Source organism: Pteropus medius, unplaced genomic scaffold (assembly GCF_902729225.1).
Source record: "Pteropus medius unplaced genomic scaffold, Ma_sr-lr_union100, whole genome shotgun sequence".
Classification (NCBI taxonomy): Eukaryota; Metazoa; Chordata; class Mammalia; order Chiroptera; family Pteropodidae; genus Pteropus; species Pteropus medius.
Genome location: NW_024340849.1, coordinates 15195436 through 15212523, shown reverse-complemented (window position 1 = coordinate 15212523; position 17088 = coordinate 15195436). Strand labels below are relative to the sequence as shown.

At 36.1% G+C, this 17088-nt stretch overlaps 1 protein-coding gene across 1 annotated transcript in view; it reads left to right on the top strand.

Annotated features, from left to right (window-relative positions):
* LOC120589183 (mucin-5AC-like) overlaps positions 1–17088 on the top strand; it is a 42694-nt gene that overhangs the window by 22993 nt on the left and 2613 nt on the right. Inside the window, 1 exon segment of the mRNA XM_039846603.1 lies at positions 16446–16609. Within this exon segment, the coding sequence (XP_039702537.1) occupies positions 16446–16609 (164 nt within the window).

Below are 17088 nucleotides of genomic sequence, written 5' to 3'. Positions count from 1 at the left end.
ATGCTTGACAATGCTATGGTTTAATACTTATGAAAAATGGGAATACTGTTATTGGAGTGAGTGATTATACAACCTTGGAAACAATTTTGGAGATATATGGTAAATTTGAAAAAGTACACGTCTTATGATCCAGGAATTTTATTCTTAATTATGCATCCAGAAATATTTTAATTAATGTTCCTAAGAAGACATATACTAGAATATTCATAACATTATTGCTTATAATAGTAAATATGGAAGCAAACTCAATTTCTATCAATAGGAGAATAGATTAATAATTATGATGTAGTCAATCAAACGCTATAAAACAGTGCAAATGAATAAAATAGAGTTACAGCTGTCAGTGTAGTTGAATTTTCTAAATGTAATCTGGGCCCTCAAAAGCATATTGTGGAAAAAATAGATGATAATAGACTTACATAAATTTTAAAACATGCAAACAATATTGTATATTTTTGGAATATATTAGAAATACATGGGAAATATAAACATCAAATTGAGGAGAGTGGTTACCTCTGGTAGGGAGAAAGGAGAATATGATCAGGAATAAGGAATAAGCCATTCTAGCCAATTATCAAACCTGAGAAGGGGAACGTGTGATTTATAGTCAGTTGGTCAGCAGTGGTTTGAGACTTGAGATTGGTGTCTGAAGTTGGGCAGTTTTGTGGGACTGAGCCCTTTAGTTGTGGGATCTGACGCTGATTCTGGGTAGATAGTGTCAGAATTGAATCAAATTGTAGGACGCCCAGCCAGTATCTGAAAAGCTGGAGAACTGGTTGGTACGGAAAACACCTACACTTTGGCTTTACAAGTGTTATGGGTAAAAAAGCAACCCTGAATTTTTTAAGCTGCGTAAGAATGGGAATTTGGCTATTGACAAGATTATTTTTTATACTCTACATATAATTGAAATATTACTGCAAAAATTTTTTAATCAGTGTGTCTGGGGCACAGCATGGAATATGTGAAATCATGCAGAATGAAGATTAAGAGGTGAGCAAAGGCCAGAATAAAAAAGGGCGAAAATATTTGGGGAAACTGGCTTGGCGAGTGAATTTTACTTTATTTGCAAAATGCGTTAAAATATTACCAGCCACAGGCAAACTGGGTATTAATTAAAGCAACGGAATCAGCACTTAGGAAAGTAAGCAAGGTTGTTATTAAAGGTAAGTCCGACTTTGCTCAAATGAAATGGACTTCATTTAATCTATTCAATACAACATAGATCTTTTTCTTCATTTCTTTTAAATAACACTTATAGAAAAATCTAACTTCACAAACTCATTACTTGCAAGAGTATTCTATCTTATCTATATTTAATAACAATCATTTATTTTTGTATTGTTAATGATAGTTGCTAATGGTCCAATGACCACATACAATTTTAGTCTGACAGTTTTATAAAACTCACTGGTTGATGGAACAGCAATTTTTATAGCTATTTAGTAATGGGTTATTAAATTAACATGTAATCAAAGACAACTAGTAGTCATAGCAGCAGGAATAAAAACATGACTACTAATGCAACAATAACGATAACAATAGCTGATATTTATGGAGTGCACACTCTATGCAGACACTGCTCTAATTCTTTTGCAATTATTTAGTCATAAACCCTCACAGCAAATCTACAAGTGGGAATTTTAGTGTCCTCGTTTTGAAGATGAGCAAGGAGTGGCAAAGAAGCCCTTAACTCACAGCCAAAACGTAAGCACTATCACCCCATGAGGTGAAGAGCCCCAGATGACGCTACATTATTTTTGAGATGTAACAAAACTTTTGACCAAGATCCATAAATTCCTGAACCTATTCTCCCATTTTCACTTTATCTTGTCCTTTCCCCTCTTTTCACATACCTCTTCTCCCAAATCTTTTGCACCGGACTCACCCATGTTCAACCCTTATTAGCCCTTTTTCTCAACAACATTTTGCAATTATTGTATTATTTGTTAAATATACACAAATCTGATTTGCCTCCCTGTTCTATTAGCATATAAATTCTAAGATTGAGCCCTTTGCTGTTGCTGTTAACAGTTTTTACACTGCCATGTGTCCAAGAGAAACCCAGCGAAGATATATCATGAACTAGACAAATGATTTGTCTTCTTGTCCTTGTCATGGCTTGCAAGTTCCATTGCATAGAGCATAATATGGATGATGCAGAGTCTCTTTGTATGAGAATTATCATTAGTATAGTGTAGTATAGTATGCATTATGTTAGTATATTACCATAGTTTCGTATAACAATATCCTGTATATAGAGGAATGGAAAGTACTCTGACCTTAACACTGGAAGATCTGGACTCCAGGGCTTGCTATTGTGTCATTATAGCATAATGATAACAACAATAATAATAACAATAATAATGATAACTTTGACTCTTTTTCCTTCAATATTCTCATTTCCAAAATGACCTGAACAGGTTTCACCTGATAAGCTGCAAGGGCATTTTCAGCTCTAACATTCTATTCCTTATATGAATAGAAGCTTCCTAATATATATATGCTCCACCTACAGCAGCTTGCAACATGAGGGGCGTTTCACACATGCATGATGGAGAAGATGAGATGACATGTATTCCTGATCTGGAATATCAGTAACTTATAAAATTAGTTAAAATATGATATGTAATAATCTGTCTAGATTTTTTTGTCTTCAGAGGATAAGAAAATACTTATTTCTTTTAAAAGTCTTTTCTTTTTTAAATTAAGTTTATTGGAGTGACATTGGCTATTAAAATTATATAGGTTTCCAATGTATAATTCAATCTGTATATTGCATTGTGTGTTCACCACACAAAGTCAAATCTTCAGTTACCATGTATCTGACCCCGTTTACTCTTTTCTATCTACCCCCTCCCCCCTCTCCCTCTGGTAACCACTCGACTGTTGTCTGTGCCTATGAGTTTTTATTTGTTTATCTTTTGTTGTTGTTGTTGCTTTCAGTTTTATATCCCACATGTAAGTGAAATCATATGGTTCTCAACGTTTTCACTTAGTATAATAATCTCAAGATCCATCATGTCGTTCCAAATGGCAATATTTCATCTTTTCTTATGGCTGAGTAATATTGCATTGTATATACGTACCACATCTTCTTTATCCAATTATCCAATTATCTATCGAAGACACTGGTTGTTTCCATGTTTTGGCCACTGTGAATAATGCTGCAGTGAACATTAAAGTACATATATCTTTATAGATAAAAGTCTTTTTTTATGGCTTTTAAAAGTCACACTCTTGTTTATTTTTCACAGAAATTTTAACTTTAGAAATTCAACACCATGGCTCCCTATTCACTTATGCTTTATCTCTATAGCCTATCACATGTTCAAATGACCAAGAAGCTCACAGCCCTGCATGCTGGCATCTACCTTCCAATGACATAATGAATGATGTCCCTTAACTGGCGTCTGTGTGAGCCGAGGCTTCTCGCACACTCAGCATACCCACATACAGAATTATCTTATACACAGGTAATGTTGGTATACAGCTTTTACCCAGGTTGGCATGTTCTCTGTGTGGGGATACATTTGTTCAATTTTTCCCCAGGAAATGTATTTAAGCATTTAATTTACCTACATTTATATCAAGTATGTTCTGTGCTCTCCATATAATTATGTGACTGAAGTATTACACAAGGAGAAGAATATTTAATCGTCTCTGTTTTCAAAGAGTTCTAGTTGGGGCTCAAATATTCATACACAGAGAGAACATATATGAAAATAAAAGGAATAAATGTAAAGTACAAATGCAAAGTTGGAGAAGGACAAGGGAGCAAATATGTTGGCAATGTAGGGTTTAATTACACCCCAGTGGGAGACTGGGTCGTGTTTAAAGCTTTGAGGGTCCCACTTTATTGGTGATCACTTTATTTCCAACAGTGTTCCAGCCTCTGAACCTGTATGTGGCATTTTCTTTAGCTCTCTTGGTTCTGACCTCTGATGCATATGACCTTGATGTAGAAACCTGGTTCTGTTCTCTAGATTTTCTCCACTCTCTTTGGAGACTAGACCCAGTTCTTCTTGGTTGTAGACCCTATCCGTTGGCTAAATTAACTTTACCTCAGGACTTTTTCTCTACATCTTCAGCCTTAGAATAGAAACTTGACCTTGACTATAAATTACTTATTGTGCTTGGAAGTTTGGTTGGGTTCCCCTGACTCTGGAATTCCTACCCTCTGTTGCTTAATCTTGCTGTAGAGGTTCAGTAGAAAGAGTCTGTATCTTGTTTCTTGATTCTCAGTTAAAAAATATAAACTGTTTATACTGTTGCTGGGGCAATGTGAAAGAATGAATGAGCTCCATAGGGCGGAGTAAGAAAATATTTCTTCTTGTTTGCAGAGGCAGAGTAGTTTATATGCATCATAGAACTGAAAGAAGTCTTAGATAACATCTAATCTGATAGTTCTTACCCCAAGCTGCATTTTAGAGTCACCTAGAGATTGTTTATGAAGTACCAATGTCTGAGCCCCACCCCAGACCAATAAAATCAGAAACTCTGGGGGTGGGCTCCATGAGTCAATATTTTTAAAATGCTTCAGGTAAATCTAATGTGCAACCAGTGATGAGAGTGACTGATCTATCCCATTCCATCATTTAACAGTTAGGAAACATATGGCCTAGGAAATCTAAGAAATTTGCCAGAACTCAAATAGTTTGCCTGAGGTACCAAAACAGGAAAACTTAGATGTCCTATTGTCTGGTCACATGCACTTTATTTCATTAAGCTGCTCTTTTAAAATTTCTTTTAAAGGCAGTGTTGTGGACTCCTCCCAGATGTGCATAAGCCTTTTTGCCACTTTCTTTTCTTGAGACTCCTTTATTGTGTCCCTGGTCAAGGTAGAGAAGGTATATTCTATAGGGCTAACTTGACCTTAGTGGCCCTCGTTTTCCTGCCTTTATGATCCATGCCTTCCTCCTATTCCCGCTACCTTGGTGCTGCCACCCTTTGCATGAAACCCTAGCCTTCCAACAAATACCACGGCCCACATTTTGTAATAGTTAAGATCTACTGTAGTCTGTCTATAAGGTATGAGTGTTGTATCCCATTCTTTGAGGGTCTTGCTCTCATGCAGGTGATGATAAAATAATCAATCATGTTGGAAAATTGAAAATTTACCTACCTGACACTGTGTCATGCATGTTACAAACATTATCCTATTTTATCTTCTCATCATTCTTATTAGGTAGGTATCCTTATCCTTATGAGGGGACTTAGGCTTAGAAAGATAAATTTTTCAATGCTACATGGCTAATAAAGTGGCATAGCTAAAATTCAACCCCAGGTCTGATGGACGCCAAAACTCTTGGTCTTAATTGCCACGCTATACTGAATCCAAAATAAAAATATTTTTGAGAATAGTGACTTTATGTATGTTGTTTCTAGTTTCCTCAACAACAATATAAAATTAAATTTCTAAATATCTTTCCCCTCCTCCATCCCCCATTTTTTTTTCTCAGCATCTAATGTGACACTGTGAATATAACAAGTATTTAACAACCATTTTTTCAGTGAACGAATGGGGAGTCACTAACTTAACTTGGGACTCATAAAGTGTCCCTAAATGCTTTGGTATTTCATCAGGAAAATGGGTAATGGTACTTAATTCAGGAAGGTGCTAGGAGGATTAGATATGATCAGTGAGGTATGCCCTGGAAGAGGCACCTCTTCACAAGAAATGTCCATAATATTAATGACAAGATGTGGTGAGTCAGAAGCCACCCAGATGTAGGGTAGTACTCATTAGTGTGCCCAGTGACATTCCTCAATGAGGGATGAAACTTTTGTTTTCTTACCTCTCAGCTACATCTGAACTGCCCTCCTGCAGCCTTCTCCTGATGTGGAGGGAAAATAACCCCTTAATTTATTGAAAATTTTTTTTGTTGAGAGGGGCAAGATTGGTGGATTTTTGAATAAATATTGCAGATAGTTTTTTCACTTTCCCATGTCGATCATGTTTTTTTTTTTTTTTTTTTTGGGTAGTCATTGCATTGGTTCGATTTTGACCTGACACTTCAAAACTTCTTTTACAGCTTCTGTGCATTATGAAAGATTATGTTATCGATTTTAAATTAATAGGAAACACAAAATCTAAATATTGTACTGAAGTCTTTGAAATCTGATCTGTTTGGTTTTCATTTCAATCACTCAGCACAACATGATGAACTCTAATAATGTTCAGGCCTAAAAACTTTTCTAGAGAGGAGAGACCTAGAGCTGTCAAATTGGTTATCATCACACTGAAAGACAAAGCAGAAATGTAATGGTATTTTGATTAGTATCATATCTTGGTGAAATTTCAGTCACTGAAGTGTTTGAAGTAGGTAACCTGATCAATAAATTAATTTTTGTAATCTTTATACTACAGCGTGGTTCATTTTATAACAGTTGACATGTTACCAGGCTTCACATTCTTTTGGCTAAAAAAATGACCAGTTGTTAAAGGACTGTCAACCACTCTCAATTAATAGAGTTCTAAATTCTTTTAGCTTAAAATTCTGCACATATCAAAGAGCATATTTAGTATACCAATGAGAGTTACCTGTATTTCTTTGCACATTGTAATAATCCATGTACACTCTACTATAGCTGTTGGCATGTGGTAGAATGAAAGCACAGAAAGTGTTCTTTGGAATAATAGAGAAAGTTCAAAATTTAAGTATATGGTAATGTACTTGTTCATTCTTACTTTGGCTCTTGCAACTGTTAATCAATTCAATGATAGGGTGGGACTTTGATATTATTTTGTTGGTGACTTAATGATAGACAGTGTGAAATTTTACATGCTCAATGGTTACGAAACTCCAGTGTGAAATTTAAATATATATCTTAGTACCACAGTGCCACAACAGATTTTTTTAAATCTCAAGTGAAATCTGTATTTTTTTTTTGATTGAAATATGTGTTCACTAGAGATATGAAATTGATTTTTAAATTAATTGGCTTATCCAGTGGTCATGGTTAGTGCTAGTGAATCTCCTAACTCGCATGGGTTCCTCATAGATAAGTGACCACATGTCCTCACTTGCATGGGAATGATACTACTTCCTTTTGCTCACAAAAGTATTTTGGTTTAGAGTGATAAATTATATGCTAGTTCTACTTACACAGTCCCAGAAATCTCAGTTTCATTGGATTGGTTTCAGTATGGAGCGGTAAAGCAGTGTATCTTACTCGTCCTTAGAACAAATCTCTTCCCCAGATTTTTCATGTGTTTTATGTTCTGTAGACTCTAGGGCCACTTAACTTTGCCTCTAGTGAGTAATAGAATGGCAGTGGAAATCTTTAGCTAAAGAATGAATTTAAAATAGAACTGAAGAAATGATCAAGAAATGTTTCAATACACGATCGATTTATGTTTTACTATACTCCAGGAGGGCAGGATCTTGACTCATTTATTCACCAGTGAACATGCAGCAGCTTGCATAATGCTTGGGTATAGAAGAGATTCAATACAGCTTGTCGAATGAATAAACAACTTAAAAACTTACCCATTTTTTTAATTTAAGAAAATGGAGGTTTCTTCACATACACAGTTGTTTTCCTAAAGATATGAAGACACTCCACGACTACCTTAGGAATCATTGTTTCTTAAAGTATTTCTCAAACATTGTTCGAATGAGGATTATTTGCCATCTGCCCAAAGAGTCAGACTCTCAGATCCTGCACCTGAAAGTCCGTTTCAGAACATCTCAAATGTGTCCAGGTATATGACATCCCATCTAGGCATCCCATCTAGGATCCTTTCCAACTGTAGGTCTTTGATATTTTGGTCTCACTTTGTTTTCAAAAGGACATTTGCTTGACTTCCGACCAGGCTGTCCATGTTTCTACAAAGTCAGTAGTCATGGAGGGGCTATTAGACTGAAAAGGAAACTGGGTTCTGCTACACAACTGGTTTATCACTTCCTCTCTCTGGACACAGATTTCTTCCATCTTAAAACGATGAGGCTGAACTACAAGCTCTCTCAGACTTCTTGCAGCTCTATTATCAGGTAATTCTTATCTTTGAAACCCGTTTGATATCTGGTCAGATAAAACGTGCTGTATGAGACATTTTAAACAAGAAGGCATAAGTCCTTTGTCTTTCTTGCTTCGTTTGCCAGACATTACCTGTGGATTAATTACTACTCAAAAGATAGTTTTAGACTTTTTGTTTATAGAAGCCCCATTCTTCACAAACGACTTTCTACACCAATTTTATTTGGGATTCCCTGAATACATGTGTTGGGAACTGATTGATAACTTTTCATTTAAGGTAAAAAGTTATTTCTTAAATCTTGCCCATCATCTTTTAGATCCTGCCAAAGATTCCTACAGACAAAAGTCCTTTGCTTCTGAGTAAAATTTGCAGAAGTTAGAAGAGCCCTGCCCACCCACGTGTTCTGTTACTGAATTGTAAGCAGAATCAGAAGAAATTTGGATCGCCATGCCAAATAGATCCCACAAGAAGGGACGAGAAAGGGACCCTGGTGAATACATTCACAGAGATGTGTTCATCAGATTAACTATCGATATTGGATTGGGGCTTGAGGAAGTATAAGCTAGGTAAGATGAATTTTTGTTCTAGCAGCAGAGAGAGAGAGTTGACTGGAGAAGTTTTAGAGCTGGGGAGGAAAGTGAGAAGTTCAAAACTTGATGAGCAGTGGGTCTTGAGTGCCTAAAAGTTGCTGCCAATAAGAAGAAAGATGTTCCTGTCCGTTTAGTAAAGAAGCAACAGCAACATTCACTTATTTTGGAATTCTACCTTGGGCTGTTGCTGAGGCCAGAAGGAAGGGTCCTGTGAAATGATGTAATAGGAATGAGGGAAGAGACACATGCTCGCAGTTTCTTTCTCCCAGGCAGGTTGCTTGGTGGAGCAGTACTGAGAGTGTAATCACAAGAGGTGGAATTGATTTTCTTATATTCTTATGTAATCACCTTAACACCCCACTTCTTCCTTTAAGGTGGATCCCACATAAAGAATAATTATTTATTTAGTCTAATCCACACTGGCACCGATGTCTCATAGTAGGTTTAATATTAATCAACACAACTATTTCTCAAGATTGCAGCTATAAAGGGCCATGAACAGGCTGAAAAATGTTTTGGGAGTTAAGCTTGTGATATTGGCAGCTGAAAAATGGACAGAAAACATGGGAAATACGTAGTGAATATTGACCACTCTGGAAACCAGCCGGTGAGTACTGGTGGCACCTCTGTGGTATATGTTCTGACAGCTCGGAGTCTTGTTTTCAATATTTATACAACTATAATATACTTTTTTTTTTTTTATTACAACATGATTCTTTTCTAAAAGGAATTTTTAATCAAAGTTTTACCTGGAAGCCAATTTTTAATTATTCTATTACTACTTATTAATTAGAATTTTAAATTTTTTTCTGCATAATGGTATATGCATAATAGAGACACTTATTTTAATAGTCACTAGTGTAAAATACTAGCTATTTTTGGGTAACAATTTAATAGGCTGTTCAAATAATTCTCTGCAGTTATCATAATTCAAATATAAGTCAACAAATCTGCATTTGATTGCATTAACAAATAGTTTTTCAATCATGATATATAGGTTTTTGTGTTCACTGCTTAGTTTTTTCATGTAATGTGTAGACTTGACATAATGCAAAGATTTCTGCATATCTTCGAAAGTCAGAAGATAATCTTGTAAGCGAAGTAGGTGTAGGAAGCATATTATCTGGCAAACCCTTTAGCTCAGCCTCTATTTAACTACTTAGGTATTTCTTTTTTTGCTGAAGAATTATATTAAGTGAACTATTGGATTTAAATTCTATACATTATTATTTGACTATTGTGCATGTTTAAAAAGAAATAATTTAATATTTATGATTGCCTTTTATGTAACTGTGCACATCTGCCTAGACCCCTTGATGTTGAAAATAGAAATGGGAATGTTCTGAATGAAATCAGTATAAGTTTAGATGGACAGTTAGATTTTGTGAGGAAAAATATTTTTGTCCCCATGCACTAACAAGGAAATTACAGGACAGAGAAATTGCATCCTCTTCCCCTGGTGTTCTTCGTGGTTCCTCTGCCCTTGGGACACTGTCACTGTGTCTTCACAGTGTCATGATATCCAGATTAAAAGATCCCTTTAGTAAGAAATTAATCATCTTGAAGATTTTCCTAGACAATGCTGAGTTGTTTTTTTTTTTTTTGAAGATGGAAGAGATGTTTAATCTCTTAGAACCAGATACTTCTAAATTTCTTTTGAATTAGTTTCAAGTATACAGTGCTTAAGTTAGACATCTATATAGTTCATAAAATGATTCCAATTGCTGCCTTCTTCCCCTTACCCTCCACCTCGCCAACATGTTAATGCTAACTGCGTTCCCTATGTCATGCTCTCTATCCCCGTGACCATTCATCAGCTCCTAATTTGTACTTCTTTCAGCCCATTCACCCAGCCCCCAAACTCCCCTCCCCTCTGTCCATCACCAAATTGTCCAGTATATTTGTGAATCTATTTTTTATAAGTTTGTTCTTTTTATTCCTTAGATTCTGCATATAAGTGAAATTGTATAGTGTTTATCTTTCTCCATCTGACTTAAATACCTTCTGGGTCCATCAAAGCAATATCTTTGTCCATCCTCTTCCTTTTAGCCTGTGTGCATCTTTCAATCTAAGTGAGTCTCTTGTAGGCAGCATGTAGTGGTCCTGTTTTCCTATCCATTCATCCACTCTATCTTTTAGTTGGAACTCTTAATTCTTTTCCATTTGAGCTACTTATTGATAAGAACGTAGTTGCTACCATTCTTTATTCCTGTCTTTGATATACATTTTTTCTTTTTAAAAAAGTTCTTCCAACATTTTCTGTAATACTGGCATGGTGGCGATGAATTCTTTTAGCTTATTTTTGTCTGGGAAGCTCTTTATCTGTCTTTCAACTCTAAATGATAGCTTTGCTGGATAAAATATTCTTGGTTGTAGATCCTGGGTCTTCATCAAGTCGAATATTTTGTGCCAAAGCCTTCTGTCCTGCATAGTTACTCTTGAGAAATCAGCTGCCAATCTTATGGGTGTTCCCTTGTAGGTACCTGCTTTTCTCTTGTTGCTTTTAAGATTTTTTTTCTTTTTCGTTAACTTTTGGCATTTTAATTATGATGTGTCTTGGTGTGGGCCTCTTTGGATCCCTGGTTTTGGGGGTTCTCTGAGCTTCCTGGGGTTTTATGTCCATTTTCTTCACCAGGTTAGGGAAGTTTTCCATCAACATCTTGTTTCCTTCAGGTATGCCTATCAGACGGATATTTTGACCTTTAATAGTGTCCCATATGCTCCTTAAATTATTTGTATGGTCTTGGAATCTTTTTTCTTGCCATTCTGATTGAGTGTCCTTGGCTTTCCCACCCTTTAGATAGGTCATTTGATCCTTTTCTTTATTCACTTTTTTTATTCCTCTGTTTATTCCATTTAATATTTTTCTCATCTCAGATAATATGTTCTTCATTTCAGATTGGTTACCTTTTATAATTTCCATTTCCATTTTTATGTTTTTTATCTCTTTGTTGAAGTTCTCACTGAATTTATCTACACTTCCCAAAAGTTCATTGAGCATCTTTATAACCAGTGTTTTGAACTCTGCATCTGTTAGAATTCTTGACTCCATTTTTCTGGATCTCTGTTCTGTTCTCTCATATGGTTTCTGCTTCTTTGTCTTCCCATTTTGGCTGCCTTTCTGTGTCTGTGTCTATGTACTAAGCAAAGCTTCTGATTCTACTGGTCGGATTAGTGTGAATTTCTGAAGTAGGTTTCCAGCGGCACAGTCCTAAGAGGGGTTTAGCTGCAGGGAAAATTTAGCCTGAGCCTGTGCCCTCCAGGCCACCTGTTAAGATTCAGCAAGCAATCCACAGATGCTGTGCTTATAGTTGCCTCAAAAGCCACACCAGAAACCAAGGGCAGCTGCCTCCAGTGTGAGTCTAGATGCTGCTCAGCAAGGAACACTCGATGCCTGAGGACACACCTGGATGTGCCTTGGGTGGGGCTGTGAGTTGCAGGAGGTGGGGTTTCAGGCAATGCTCTAGGTGGAGAGACCTCTATGAACCAGTTTGATGATTTCTCGGCTATGGCGGAGCTGTGTCCACACACTGGGACAGGGGAGAGCTCAACAAGGAACAATAGATACCGCCAGCACTTCTATACCCAGCGAGTCTCTCCTTGGCCCTCGCTCCGACAATGTCTCTCTGTAAGTCCCTGGTGCGCCCTGCACACAGCCAAACCGACACTGGTGCTCAGAGCGAGCAGGTCCGTCACACGAAAATCTGCTTGCGGATGTGGCCCCTTTAAGAGGCGTCTGAAGCTGCAGCTGCCGCAGCCACAGCCTCAGTCTCACACAGCCTCTTGAGATCTGGCAGCCCTGCGTCCTCGCCCCATTTTACTTTCTGCTGTTGCTTGGATTTCTCCCTTGTTGTATGGCTTGTTCATCTAGATCCCAGGTGATTTTTCCTTGCCGTTTGCTCCTTGTTTCTGTCATAACTTTGATTTGGTCGCCAGAGGGATGAACAAAGTCTCTATCATCTACGCTACTTTTTTTTCCTCCGAGAGTTTTTTAAATAGAGGGCACATACCTTGATCACTGACTATTTCACTTTACATCTGGATATTTGGACTTAATGGTAGGGAAATGTATTTTTTTCTCATTGGGAGCCATTTTCTCCAATGGATTAACGTAGCAGTTGAAAGCTAAATAAGAAAGAGTATTTTGTTAGTTTGCTTTTCCCTGTTAGAAAAGATGATGTTGTAAATTATTCTCTTTTCCGTTGTGAGCAGAGAATTTATAGTTATATTCCATGAACATAGCTAATGCATATTAGATGTATATAATGGAGATTATTGATTTCTACCAAGAGCTAATTAACTATAATTCATAGATCCTCAACTGCTCAAAATTTAACTTTAAGAGGCTTCACTTTTATGAAGAGAGAGGGAAAACTAAGACAGTGAGGATTATATTATCCCCAAGCTCCAGTATCTTGGGTTCTCTACTCTCAGTGTGTAGACACCCACCATCTTTCTTCATTTAAATATATTCAATTCTGGCAAGTTGGTCTGGCCAGTACAGTTTTATATAATTACAGAAGTTAAAGAAATGTCTTAGTTCATCAGCCACAAGCATTGACTAGCTAAATAATATGTATAATATTGATATCTATAGTATTAATACACAGAAATACAAAGCGTTTTATAAAATATAAATCTGTGATTTTCTCAACGTTATTTATTTAAAAACAGATGGAAATTCGTTAAAATGACTATATTAGATAGATAATATGACTATATATTATCTACTCTTATTCAACACACAGTTATTCTCTTTATTTCTTTGGTATGACATTGTACTTTTAGAAAAATAGATGTTGACTAATTCTTTATGCCCAAATATATTCCTTCTTGAGTATATGTAATTAAAATTATACTCCTTTTTATTCTTAGTTATAGTCACTCAGTGGCCAGTGCCTATACACCTATTTGTTTGATTATTTTAATAGAACTTAGAGAATGAGCTAGCAATGTCAATAACCTTTTAATGACCACTTAGGACTAGGTATTTAATCAATATAATCAAGAGAGATTACATTTAAATAATACTCATGCTGTTCTATGAGGAAACAATTCCAGATAACTGTATAATATATTTTTAGCTAGTAACACAGATTACTCTCCTTTTTCTTAAAACAGTTATCGGGGTTATTTTTAACCTCACTTCAAAAAAATAATAACCCCCCAAACCTTTCTTATTTGAACTTACCCTTTTAATTCATTTACTTCTTAAAATTTCAAAATGTATTCAAAATATTTAAAGAATATTAGGCATCATGTACTAAACACCAAGGTTAAAAAATAAACCATTTTTAATTTTTAGTTAACCAAGTATATACAGATATAGTTGAAGTCTTTTGTTTCTATCTTCCCAATACCATTCCATTTCTCCTTTATGCTACCTGCTCCATAAAGACTATGGCGAATATGGTCATACCCAAACATTTTTCAGCTTCTAATTCTTATTATGTTTCTCTGTACATATTTTGTAAAATTCAAACTAATCTGTTGTGCCTCAGCAATGAAGCATAGGATCTGTAAAAGTAGAAAATTAAAATAGAAAATGCAAAATGACTGTTGAGAGATTGCTGAATTACTTGTCTTCCACAGTTCTTTCATGCACTGCCTAATTCTGTTCTGTTCTTTTTGAGGGTTTCAATTTTCTTACTCTGCTCATTTAATTGTTTTTTCAATTCCTGAAATTGTTGATATGACTCGTTTTGGAACTCACTGAGTTTTTTTCAGAATACCATCCTGAATTCTCTGTCATTTAAATTGCATGTTTCTATGTCTGTAAGCGTATTTTCTGGAGATTTTTCTCTTTCTTTCTGAGATGCCTTGTCACCTTGATTGTTCATGGTGTTTAATGGACTATTTCTCTGCCTGGGCATTAACGGAAGTGTATTCTGCTGTTTTTCCAGAAAGAAGAGTTATTATATAAGAGTCTCTTTAGCCTGCTGCAAAGTGGTGCTTTTCTTTTGGTTTCCAGTCAGTGGCTTCTAAGCCTCTTGGATCCCTGCTTTATGTAAAGCCTTAAAAATGTCTTTATATTTTCGAATAGATATTTAATCACACTCGCTACCCTCAGTTTCAGTCCCTGTCAGTGCAAACAATAGTTTCAGTTGCGTTTGCTCAGATTCCCCTGGGGCTCTGTGGTGTTCGGTCTTGGAGGCTGTGGTGGGGAGCGTCCCTCTGGGTTGAGGGTTGGGGGCTGTGGCTCAGCCTAGGTTTTGCAACTGCAGCCAGTAAAAATCAATGATTGTTTCTCTGCTTTCTGCCCTAATGCCTCAGCCCTGCCGTTAGCTGGGTGGAACTCAAACCACTCCCAGGCAGGGCTGTTCAGAGAAGTTGCCACACCTCCTCCTGAGGGAGCGCCGGCTCTGAGAGGCAGCTTCTATGTTTCTCCCAGTCCACCACCCAATACCTGGGATTCTGACCAGTGGTAGTTCTTATGTGCAGATTCCATGCTCAGACGTGCTGGTGCGCAGTTTGGGCGTTTTTTGTTGAATTTTAGATGTTCAGTTTATTGTTGTTTCGAGGGGAGAGATCTGATATATCTCTCATTTTGCCATGTTTCTCCAAACCCCTAATTCTGTTGAAAAAGCGATGGCGTCAGTGATGTGAAGGCTATAGAAAACACGTGAAAAATTTTAACTGTTCTGAATGTTAAACAGACTTGTATTCCTGGAGTAGACCTCAGTTGATCATGATTTTTTATCCTTTTAATATATTTTTGAGTTTAATTTGCTATTCTTTGTTTAGAACGTTTATACCTATGTTTTTGGGAGATTGACTTTAGGAGATATCGAGCTCAACTCTTTAGCTTACTATGCCAGGCAGCTTCGAAATCTGACAAATGTTCCCAGGGTGGAGTCATAGTGTGTTGTATTAAATCCCTTTCTTCTAGCAGGATTTTATCTCCTGATGACATGATAATGCTGGAGACTTTCCTGTGATTTCCATTTCCAGGCCTCCAGTCTCCCGAGCTAGTCCTGAACATTACAAAGGCCTTGTGGTTGGGGCTCCTCTGTTTTCCAATCTGTCATATCTGCCACAAATGAAAACCAAAATTTCACTGACTTATTTTGGTGGTCAAACTTCAGCTCATACTCAGAACCAATAGATGGCCTATGATTGTTAGATCATTTTGATAAAGCTCTTCCCTCTTTTAAGTTTTAAATAACCTAATTTTAATTTCTTTCAAAACTCTTCAATTATTTTTACATATCTATATATATATATGTGTGTGTGTATATATATATACACATACATATATATGTATATATATATGTGTGTATATATATATGTACATATACATACATATACATACATATATATGTATGTATATATATATATACATATATATATACATATATATATATATATATATATATATAGATTGCAATGGGAGAAGTGGCTTACTGCAATTTACCATATCCAGAATCTCCTTCAACTCTTTAGATCTTGTTTTTCTCATTTTGATATGACCCCCCCAAAAATTATTCTTGATAAGCCTTGAGGCCTCTAGAAGTTTCACTGTGAGATGTTTTTTCTTATATAGTCTCCTTATACCAGCTTGCCACATAATGATATTTAACAAATGCATTAAATATGATGAGTATAAAAGATAATGCTTATTCTTAGATTTTAGCATCACTAATTATGTAACATAATTAACTGTAACTTATAATGGTCTATTTAGATTTCCTTGTTTGGAGAAGAAATGTAATACATGTATTCATGTATTTTTTCAGTCAGGTTTCAGATGACTTTATTTGATCAAATATGTCATAAAACGTCACAATCTGATTTATGTTTATCAGAATTATATTACTTTAGCCATTGAATATAATAGCTTCTTATTTTTTCTTATTCTTTTCTATATAAAGCTGTTTCTGAGCACAAGAAGCATGAAGCTCACAGTTCAGCATGTCAGTTTCCACCATCAACTGATGTAACTAGTGATGTTGGTGTCGATTTAACCAGTGTCTTCACAAATACAGGGACCCTTGGATGCTCAGAATTTCCTAACAGAGAATTACAACATTATCAGGTAATGTTTAGAATAACATTGTTTCTCTGGTTATGATGTAATGCACATGGAAATGCTCTTGATCTAATATTTTGGAAGAAAACATTCAGTCAATTAACATTAACATTGTTCTTTTGAAAATCTGCAGCATCTTTTGAAAATGTCAAGACACTGAGAGGAAATGCGAGAAAGAGAGAGTTATGGGGGTTTTCACTTAAGGAGTTAATGGTCATGATGGAAAGATAAAAACATACAGAATTTAAAAAACATATATAAGGGTTAAAGGAAATAAGTTTTGGGGTTCCTTTTTTAGGACAACTAAGTGGGTGATGACAGCAAATGCACTGGCAGTGAATGACATTGTAACCCTTGCCAGGTAGAAGATGAAGTCATGGGTTAAGACCCTGTGGTCCTTGTCCGTGGGTGATCTGCCTCACTCTCCTTCCCTTCCTGACACTGTGGGCCTTCTATTAGCCCTCCTGGTTGTGAACCTGTGTGTT